The sequence below is a fragment of the Coregonus clupeaformis genome, chromosome 20 (assembly GCF_020615455.1).
Source record: "Coregonus clupeaformis isolate EN_2021a chromosome 20, ASM2061545v1, whole genome shotgun sequence".
Taxonomy (NCBI): Eukaryota; Metazoa; Chordata; class Actinopteri; order Salmoniformes; family Salmonidae; genus Coregonus; species Coregonus clupeaformis.
The window spans coordinates 54680158-54691383 of NC_059211.1; the positions used below are offsets into that span (position 1 = coordinate 54680158).

General features: G+C 46.1%; 1 protein-coding gene across 1 annotated transcript in view; it reads left to right on the forward strand.

The window, feature by feature from the left end:
* The window catches only part of LOC121554065 (vasorin), a 28999-nt gene extending 20235 nt beyond the window's left edge, over positions 1 to 8764 (forward strand). Inside the window, exons 2-5 of the mRNA XM_041867515.2 lie at positions 3753 to 3994; positions 4307 to 4866; positions 5109 to 5336; positions 5518 to 8764. Of these exons, the coding sequence (XP_041723449.2) occupies positions 3775 to 3994; positions 4307 to 4866; positions 5109 to 5336; positions 5518 to 6723 (2214 nt within the window). The 5' untranslated portion in view covers positions 3753 to 3774 and the 3' untranslated portion in view covers positions 6724 to 8764. The remainder of the gene's footprint in view (positions 1 to 3752; positions 3995 to 4306; positions 4867 to 5108; positions 5337 to 5517) is intronic.
* Positions 8765 to 11226: the final 2462 nt, after the last annotated feature.

Here is an 11226-nt window from a genome sequence, read left to right on the forward strand (position 1 = left end):
TTATTGGCATGGGAAACATATGTTTACATTGAAAGCAAGTGAAATAAACAAGAAACAAATGTGAGAATAAATAAAAAACAACCTTTCTTTCTTTCTTTCTTTCTTTCTTTCTTTCTTTCTTTCTTTCTTTCTTTCTTTCTTTCTTTCTTTCTTTCTTTCTTTCTTTCTTTCTTTCTTTCTTTCTTTCTTTCTTTCTTTCTTTCTTTCTTTCTTTCTTTCTTTCTTTCTTTCTTTCTTTCTTTCTTTCTTTCTTTCTTTCTTTCTTTCTTTCTTTCTTCTTTCTTTCTTTCTTTCTCTCTCTTCGCTCCCTCCCTCTCTCTCGCTCCCTCTCTCCTTGATCAAGATGGATTTTGGGGGGTTATTACAAATTGCAGCCGCGCCAGCCGGATCAGGCCCAGATCTCTCCTGTTATGAGGAAAAGGGGGGATGAGGGAGGAGGTAAAGGAGGGCAGGAGGCAGGAGGTTGGCCCCTTCACTTCTTCACTTTAATGAAACGTCTCGGGTTTCTATCCAACTTCCAACCTCAGGAGCCATGCAGAGGGCAGGAGGGAGGAAGAGAAGGAAGGAGGGAGGAACGGGAAGAGAGTAGTGCAGGGTTCACTGAGAAAGAGCAAGGCAGTGAGAGTGGGAGGGAGAGAGGGAGTGAATGAGACGGAGAGAGAGAGCGAGCAAGAATTAGAATGTATGTTCATGCTTTTGTACGGGTGTGTGTGTGTGTGTGTTTGTGTGTGTGTTTGCATGTGCATGTAAAATACATGTGTACTTGTAGTGTATTCTTGCTGACAGTAGGATACTAAGAAGTAACTCAAGATAATGGTACAGCTGAAACACCACCAAGGAAAACTGAGATTCCACCCCTGCATCTAGAATAGCAACAACCTTTAATTTATCAGTCTTATCTTTGCTGAACAGAGATATGTACTGTAGGTAGCCTTGTTGTTTGCTGTGAAACCTTTAGTCTCTCCCAGTTGAGATAAGGGGGACTTTTACCTCGCCAATTACTCTCGAAGTGTTCCCTGACCCGACTGAGGGCAAGTCTCACTGAGATACGCTACCTTGAAATGCCCTTCTTATAAACCCTTTAGGAGAATTTAGGAGCGCACGCACATTTTCATCAGGAAATTGACCTTTTCTTTGGAACTGATAGGCCTATGAGTTTCAACATTACCCTGCTATAATACAAAACTAAAAGCACGTGAGGAAAAGACAAAAGAGAAGAAAAATATGTATATGTGATTGCTAGTGTGAGAAAGAAAGTGACAGAGAAAAAGAAAAAAGAAAGAGGGAGTAGAAGTCATGAGAAGGTGTAGAAGAGGGAGTAGAGGTCATGAGAAGGTGTAGTAGAGGTAGAGGTCATGAGAAGGTGTAGAAGAGGTAGAGGAGGTCATGAGAAGGTGTAGTAGAGGTAGAGGTCAGTGACTACACTGTTTATTTTCTTCTCCACTGAGGTGAATCACAGAGTATATCGTCCCATTGAAACTGTTGCTACAGCACACACACACACACACACACACACACACACACACACACACACACACACACACACACACACTACACACTACACACTGGTTGTAAATTTAACCACCCCAAACCCCATTTCATGCACCTTCCTTTTCCCCTTAGGCATCTCACTGGACAGCCCTAGGCCTAAGGCCCCCATGAGGTTTTACTGTATATACTGTAGGCCTGCAGAATGAGATCACTGTAAAATAGGGGTTGGATGGAGTCGCCCCTCAGACACTGATCTTAGGTCAGATTTACATTTCCTCCCTAATGGTTATGTTCAGGACTTGTGGAAAGTAAGCTGATCCTAGGTCTAGATTTAGGACTGCACGTCAGGGGCTTTAGTCATCTACTCCCATCTCGCTACCCACCCAGAACCTAATGTTATAGATTACACAGATCAACCTGCTTTATTATTAAAACACATACACACACACACACACACACACTCACTCACAGCAAATCCTCGAACTCTACATTTCAGAGATATTTATTATTACAAGCTAAAGGTCTAAAAGGGATGTGGGAAGGCTTTAAGATTTCCATACATTGTCAATACACTTATATACTGTATACACATGCTGGCTTCATGTCAAATGGCACCCTATTCCCTATATAGTGCATTGGCCCTGTTCAGAAGTAGTAGGGAAAAGAGCGCCATTTGGGATGCATACATACTGTATGTAACTGTGGTTGATCCTTGCCTAGGTCAATAGAAACGGTTGAGTAGAGTGTCCCTCTCTCTCTCTCTCTCTCTCTCTCTCTCTCTCTCTCTCTCTCTCTCTCTCTCTCTCTCTCTCTCTCTCTCTCTCTCTCTCTCTCTCTCTCTCTCTCTCTCTCGCTCTCTCTCTCTCTCTCTCTCTCTCTCTCACTCTCTCTCTCTCTCTCTCTCTCTCTCTCTCTCTCTCTCTCTCTCTCTCTCTCTCTCTCTCTCTCTCTCTCTCTCTCTCTCTCTCTCTCTCGCACTCTCTCTCTCTCTCGCACTCTTACTCTCTCTCTCTCTCTCTCTCTCTCTCGCTCTCTCTCGCTCTCTCTCTCTCTCTCTCTCTCTCTCTCTCTCTCTCTCTCTCTCTCTCTCTCTCTCTCTCTCTCTCTCTCTCTCTCTCTCTCTCTCTCTCTCTCTCGCTCTCTCTCTCTCTCTCTCTCTCTCTCTCTCTCGCTCTCTCGCTCTCTCGCTCTCTCTCTCTCTCTCTCTCTCTCTCTCTGTTTATTAGTCTCTCTCTCTTGTCCCCCCTCGTGGAGCCAGCATAGTAAGGTCTGTGTTTATGGTGAATGTGTGTCTGGCTAGGGGTGTGTGGCCAAACGTGTGTGATTGAGTCCATTTTGAGAAAACGTGTTTGTATGGAGTAGCCGTGTGTGGGCGTGCATGTCTGTATATGTGCCCATAAGTTTGTATGAAGATGTTTGTGTGTGTGTGTGTTTCTGTCTGTGGGAGTGTGTGCATACATCTGTGTGTGATACACACTCCAATACACACTCACAAAGCCATAGTTTGTGTTTGTATGCAGTACCCGTGTTTTCGTGGGTGTCCAGCTGTTTAAAGCCAGGACGGTTTTCATGGGCCATAAACATACACACACACACACACACACACACACACACACACCAATGCCATAGACACTGGGGAGAGGCTGGACATGCTTCTCAATCACCCCAGGATGTGGTGACTGTGGGTGGGCTAAAACAGGACCTCGCTCAGGACTCAGGTCCACTTCATCCAGGGGATGTACTATGTGTGTGCTCACCAAGCAAACAGTAAATGTAGCCACTATGAAGGGGCTGTGTGTGTGACTGTGCAGGGTTTCATCATAGTGATGTTGCAGTCTGTAAGGGGTCATGGTTGTATGCTCTGGTTGAGGGGAATAAGGAGGGAGACCCAGTCAGAGAGGTCATGGGGTCTGTTACTGCGTTTGATTCTACTTGTTGTGTTCTGTGATGTCATGAGGGAATTCAACAATGGGGGATTTTTCTCCAGTGGTGGATTGGGAAGGGAGAGTTTTTTGATGGCTTGGATTGTGTGTTTGTGTGTGCATACTGAAACATTAGGATAAGAATAATCAGACTCTGACCGCACTAAACAGCCAATAGACTTGTGCGTGGTGAAATTAGGCTAAAAAATAAGTTATTTAATCTTGTCCAGGTTTTTGACCACTGCTGATTCGTTACTCTGAAAATATGACACATTTTCCTTCCAAGAAAAGTCTCAAACAACCAACACTGACATTTCTTTATTTTTCTTTGTGTTTCAGATTACACAAGGACTCCACCACCATGGCGCCCTTCCTCCCCCTCCTCCTCCTCTTCCTCCTCTCCTCCTCTTCCTCTGTTCTCTCCAGTGACTGTCCAGAGGATTGCTCCTGTCAGGCCCAGGGTTCAATCTTCTGCATCCAGCGTCGTTCCACTGTCGTCCCCCGCGGCCTCCCTTCCTCCTTGAAAAATCTCTACGTCTTCCAGAACGGCATCGATACTTTAGCCCAGGATGACTTCACAGGTAGGTAGCGTTGAGATTAGAGAAGTGGGCTAGCAACTGGAAGGTTGCCAGTTCTAATCCCATGTGTAAAAGGAAAACAATTGTTTAGGAGTGGGCCGGCAAATGGAGTGTTGCTGGATCAGTGTCCTGGATGTCATTTCCTGCTGTTGTGCCCATGAGCAAGGCACTTAACCCCTAAACTGCTGCCCTCTGCTCCAACCTTTTTCAACCTCTATGTGTCTTTCGAGGGGTTGGAATAAAGTAAAACACACGTTTTTCCATTGTAATTCCATATACATTGGAAAATAAAATAATATTCTTCTTCTTCTTTAGGCCTGGGGGAACTGGAGATGTTGGACCTGTCCCAGAATGAACTCATGGAGGTCCCGGATAGGGTCTTCGAACCGCTATCTTCGCTGAGGAATCTCGATTTGTCTGCAAACTTCATTACCCACATCTCCAAGGATAGCTTCTCCGGATTGGTGCAACTCGAGAGGCTGTATCTCCACGGCAACCGTATCAAGAGCATCCAATCGGAGGCCTTCAAGGGTCTGGAGGATCTTCTGGAATTGAAGCTCCAGGGGAACCAGTTGACCGGTCTCCCGATGCTCCGTCTCCCCAGGCTTCTCCTCCTCGATCTCAGCTTCAACTCTCTCCCGAAGCTGGGTCCCCAAGACCTCCAGACCCCCCACCTCGAGTCGCTCAAAGTGGCTGCGTTGGGGCTCACCACCCTGGACTCGGATCTGATGGCCTCCTTGGGGAACCTCCATGACCTTGATGTGTCCCAGAACCAGCTGGAGGGGATGCCTGAAGCATTGAAGGCCACCCGGGGGCTGATCAGGCTCAGCCTGGCTGCCAACCCCATTGGGGAGCTCCGGAACAAGGACTTCCAGGTAAATACATTTTCTTAAAAATGTGTCAAATAGTCCTGTAATTGATGGGTCGATAACATACGGCTTATTCCCTGAAACTGCTCCATGGGCTTTACTATGGCAAGCTTCTGGTCCAACCTATCCAAACTCCCTGTGTTTGTATGTTTTTTAGTGGGGTTGGGATAAACCAGAAGTCACATTTCTGTTGGACATTTGTGAACATTGGACAATAAAGTATTCTTCTTTTTCTTCTTATTTTCCAGAGTCTGGTGGGTCTCCAGGAGCTGGATATCAGCGGGCTGAACCTCCAGGGCTTGCCCCAGGGTTTCTTCCAGCTCTTCCCCAGGCTGGGGCACCTCACGGCGGCCGAGAATCCCTTCAATTGTCTCTGTATTCTGGCCTGGTTCCCTAGCTGGCTGAAAGAGAAGAACGTGGATCTGGGACGCATAGAAGAGACAAGGTGCCACTTCCCACCGGTGAATGCTGGCAAGGTATTGTCTTATTTATTTTTTATTCTAATATTTTATGTATTTTTATATATTTTTTATTTATTAATTTCATGTATTAAATATATTAAATATTAAATATATTTTATAAATGTTTCCTGTGAAACACATTTAGTTGCTGGCTTTTATAAAATGGGATACAAATAAAGTTAGATTTGATTTGAAGGTGCTGGCGGAGCTGGACCATCAAGATTTCGGCTGTCCAGCTACGACCACTGTCATGACGAGTGCCCTAGGGGAGGGGAGTACGTCCGCACCCCCCATTCCGACTACATCCCCTGGAACCACCCATACCAACGCCTTCCCCCCACCTCCGCCATTCCCTAGTGATGAACCATCCTCAACGGAGACAGGCATTGAGAGTCGTCCCCCTCCCCCTCCTCCAGCTTCTCCGACTTCCACTTCCAGGGACCAGGGGGACGAGGGCCACATCTGCCCGCCGAACATCTGCCTCAATGGGGGTACGTGCCGTTTCGATCCTCTGGGACAGCTTGGATGTCTCTGTCCACGCAGAACTACGGGCCTGTACTGCGAGAACCTGGAGGAGTCTAACCACAACGACCCCCCGCCCCAACCCTCCGCCCCCGAGGTTTTGGCCTCCATGGTCGCCCCCATTGTAACCTCTGATCCCAATGACATCAGTTCCCGTCAGGTGACCTCCACGTCCATCCTCCTCGACCTGCACCATTTCCTAGAGACGAGGCCGCACATCCGTGGGATTAAGCTGACCTACCGGAACCTCTCAGGGCCCGACCGGCGCCCCATGTACCTCAGCGTCCCCGCCTCGTACCCAGAATACACCCTCCGAGGGCTCCGGCCCAACTGTACCTACTCGGTGTGCGCCAGCCCCCTGGGAGAGAGGGTGAATGGGGGTGGAGGTGGTGGAGGTAGCCCTACCGAGGGTGGGTCTTGTATGGAGGCTCGTACTGAGGGAGGTCCCCAGGCTTCGTCCTTGGAGCCCCAGGTGGATGATCAGAGCCAGCTCACCTACACCCTCATCCCAGCCTTGGCTGCTCTCGCCCTGGTCACGGGGGTTGCGGTGGTGGCCGTCCTGGTTCTTTTCCTCCGGAGGAGACGGGCTAAGGCGGCCCACATCGAGCTGGAAGGGGGTGGGATGGGACCAATGGAACTGGAGGGCCTTAAGGCTTGTCTGGAGAACGGCGGGGGGAACGGGGGCATGCTACCCCAAAAGGGAGCAGATATTTCCCCCTGTCATACCTCCATCCCGACCCAGCCACAAAATGGAGGATCGTCACATCCCCTTCCACAAAATGGTGGTTTAGAATATGAGGTCCCCCTCATGCAGGGACAGGGACAGGGGCACTGTTCATCAAATAATAATGTGGCATCCTTGAAGCCATCGTATTTCTAGAAACTCAATCCATTGACTTAATGGATTTCTGAATATTGCACTCAATGACATTCAGAGCTATGGAATGGAACAGAAGTATCTACCCCTGTAGAGGTTAACGGTACGCCCCGTAATCTCTAAGTGGATGGGAGGACTCTACCATTATGAGACAGTGAAAGGGGTGCGTTTTAGTTCAAGTTGATAGAAATGTAACAAGCATTTAAACCTAAAGTGCAATCGCCATGCCAACAAGGGTCTATCTTATAATCGGACTGAAAACGGAAGTGCCTTCTTGCATTGACATGATATGCTGTAATAATGATGCTTTTATTTTTGCAATGTTGATGTTTTTAAAAGAACTGCATTGAATGAGTTGCAATCCTGTTGCTGGATCAGGAGATTGGGAGAGCAGGGTTTGTGGAGGTATAGGGAAGGCACTGAGTCAAGGCTGGGAGGGGTGGAAGTGGGGTGCAGAAACATAGGTTGTGTGAGTGTGTGTGCTCTGTACACTGTTCAGCACTTCCTGAAACAAACAAGGCACCCCTCCCCAACTGCCCCCTGGGAGAACTTGCACTGAAGAGAAGAGAAACTCTCTGTGACATTACAACCCTTCCCAGAGTCTAAACCAAAGGTACTAACATGCTGATTCTGTAGAGATGGTACCACGAACAGAATACAGTTTTAGACGGCACCACCACCGGTCAGATTTCCCTTCATCCCGCTACACACCCCCACCAGGGTTGATCAACTTGCTGTGAAAGACACGTGGACTAAATGAAGAGAAGAGGCAAGGAGGACCGACTATTCCCTTTAAGTCCACTACTTTTGACCATTAAAATGTTGACATTTGAGTCATTTAGCAGACACTCTTATCCAGAGCGACTTACAGTTAGTGCATTCATCTTAGGATGGCTAGGGGAGACAACCACATATCACAGTCATAGTAAGTATGTAAAGAATAAGAAGTTCAATACAGAAGTTATCGGCAAAGTCTAGTAGAAAAAGACAAGTGCTCCGGTCAAAAGTAGTGCACTATATAGGGAATAGGGTGTCATTTGGGACACAGCCTCTGTCCTTAGTGGCGTGGTCAGTAGCTGTGATGGACGCAATGTGAAGGTTGTTGTTGTCGAGCAGATTTCATATGATGTTTTTGTAGTGTGCTTTGTATGTATTTTTATCATGGATTTCTCTGTTGCTGTAATGCTGTTTATCCAGTCTTGTTGTAGTCAGAAATGTTGATGCTGTATTGAATTGTGCTGTTCCCTCGACATGGCAAAGGGTTGGGGTCAATTTCAATTCAGAAAGTTTAGAATTGAAAGGTCTCATTTACTTTTAATGATGATTTTTCTATTGCTAAATAGGTCATTCCAATTCACCTGAATTTACTGAATTTAGATTATATTTACCCCTGCCCAAAACGCTTCAAATTTCAATCATGTAGAAACTGTTCACAAAGTAAATGTAAGCATGTAGCCTAGTCTGCAAATGCCACATTGTGAATAAGAAGTGTCAGAAACAGCACAGACTCTAAACTCAAAACTCCCACTCTCATTCTTCTTTACTGTCTAAAACCAGTCAGCCAAATACAATAGCCTGCCAAAGCTACATAAGGACATGGTTAGCCCAGAAACCCCAATCCGTGTCCCAAATGGCACCCTATTCCCTACATAGCACACTACTTATGAACGGAGCCCTATGGGCCCTGGTCAGAGGTAGTGTATTATGGGGAATAGGGTGCCATTTGGGACACAAACCTAGTCTCTTTTTGAACGCTCAAGCTCCAAAACTGTCCTCAAAGCTCGGTCACCGCAAACCCTGAGCCATTAAATTGGCACACACACATCCTGAAAAAAGCAAGAGAGTTCAAAGACTTTGAGAGCAATTTACTATATGTGTCGAAGGAGTGGAAGCCAGTCATTTCCTTGACTTGCTACTGACCGTGGCGTTTTGAAGATATGGCCGCAGCTAGCCGATGATATCCCCAGTAGGTTTTTATTATTTTATTCTCTCTCTTTCTATCTCTCTCTCTGTGTTTCTGGTTTTTGTCTCTCTCTGCTTCTTTCTTCCCTCTCTCTCTCTCTCTCTCTCTCTCTCTCTCTCTCTCTCGCTCTCTCTCTCTCTCTCTGACTCTCTGTCATTCTCTCTCTCCCTTTTTCTTCTGTTTTCTTATTTTCTTTTTTCTTTCTCTCTTTGTTTCATTCACCCTTCCCTCTGTCTTGGTCAACAAGGTTCTTGGCCGTGTTTTCGGGCCTGTTTTGCTTGCCTGCAGCCAACTAGACTATGAAAAGTTCAGACGGAATGAAAATCGCACCGTTCTGATATATTTATCTTTGTTTCCTGTCTGGGAGAATGGGAAGTACAAATGTGTCACCATTCTATTTCTTTTTCTTTCGCTTCTTTGTTTTGTTATTTTCCTTTCTTGTTCCCTCTCTGCCTGTCTCTCTGTCTCTCTCTCGGTCTCTCTCTGTGTCTCTCTCTGCCTGTCTCTCTGTGTGGCTCTCTGCCTGTCTCTCTCTGTCTCTCTCTCTGCCTGTCTCTCTGTCTCTCTCTCTGCCTGTCTCTCTGTGTCTCTCTCTCTCTCTGCCTGTATCTCTGTCTCTCTCTCTGCCTGTCTCTCTCTCTCTCTCTCTGCCTGTCTCTCTCTCTCTCTCTCTGCCTGTCTCTCTCTCTGCCTGTCTCTCTGTCTCTCTCTCTCTGCCTGTCTCTCTGTGTCTCTCTCTCTGCCTGTCTCTCTGTCTCTCTCTCTGCCTGTCTCTCTGTGTCTCTCTCTCTGCCTGTCTCTCTCTCTGTCTCTCTCTCTGCCTGTCTCTCTCTATGTCTCTCTCTCTGCCTGTCTCTCTCTCTCTCTCTCTCTCTCTCTACCTGTCTCTCTGTCTCTCTCTCTGCCTGTCTCTCTGCCTTTCTCTCTGTCTCTCTCTATGCCTGTCTCTCTGTCTCTCTCTCTGCCTGTCTCTCTGTGTCTCTCTCTCTGCCTGTGTCTCTCTCTCTGCCTGTCTCTCTGTCTCTCTCTCTACCTGTCTCTCTGTCTCTCTCTCTGCCTGTCTCTCTCTCTCTCTCTCTACCTGTCTCTCTGTCTCTCTCTCTCTGCCTGTCTCTCTGTGCCTATTTCTGTGAAATACTCTACAATCTCACTGCACAAGTTTATGTCTTGGTAGATAGAAAACAGTTTATCTGTGTGCGTGTGTGCACATGCGTGGTTATGTGTGTGTGTGTGTGTGTGTGCAAAAAAAGGGGATTCAATATTTTAATCCAATCCAGTCCAAGTATTCATCCCTATTGTCCAACCACAATCTTATTTTCTACTGCCTGTATTCTTTCTCTTATTTTACTGTCTTTCTTCATGCTCTCACTCATCCAATAGAAACCAAGGACCATAAGCTCATATATCTGTCCACTAAAACCGAAACTGGAAGAAGAAATCCTATACAGCTTAATATAATGTAGCGTGAGGGACCGGAAATGTTTGAAATATTTTCAACTTGCTTTGTTATGTTCTCTATTCATTTCGGGAAAGCCTTTGTCTTATTATTTTAATGTTTTATTTTTGTGCAAAAACGTGTTTATGTTTTTGATATGAAATGACAAAAAATAAAAGAATATTAAAAAAATGTAATGCAAAAAATATCTTGGTCATATCTTGGTCAGTGACTCTCTAGCCCTGTTTATACCTGGTTCTGACATGTGGCCTGTGTCCAGATCGTGCACAATCACATTATGATTGTGCAAATGTAGACAAGTGCAAGAGGCATTGGTATCTGATTGTGATCAGATCTTACAAGTGTAAACAGACAAGATCAAGTCAAGACGTTAACTGCAGGTATTAACAGGGCTTCTGTCTCTCAGGTTTTTGACACCATAGACATATACATCATTGTGTGAGACCAGGTTTATCATAAAACACTCACAAATACTACAGTACACACACGTACTACATACACATACTACATATTAATTACATCAGTTACTAAATCACCTTTAAACGCCTCACAGTAGTCAATACGGACCAAACACATTTACTACACACTATACACTGTACATAAACTTACTACATCACTTCACCTCCACAAGCATAAATACTGGTTGAATGTTACACACAGAGCTTAATGACCCTAGTAATAAAAGCATTAGGGCATTAGTCAGTCTTTCCTACTGACTGGGGATTTAAGGAACGACAGCCAGATGTGTGTTGCCAGCCCATTGAGAGGCCATTCCCAGAAATTATAGCTAGGAATACAGTATAGACACAGACCTAGACACACACTCACACACACACACACACACACACAGACCTATACACACACACAGACACACACACACACACACACACACACACTCACACACACACACTCACACACACACACACACAGACACACACACACACACTCACACACACACACTCACACACACACACACAGACCTATACACACACACAGACAGACACACACACACATACACACGCACGCACACACACACACTTTCACTGCATCCCTCATCACCCCCTCCCCTTACAACCCCCTCCCCACC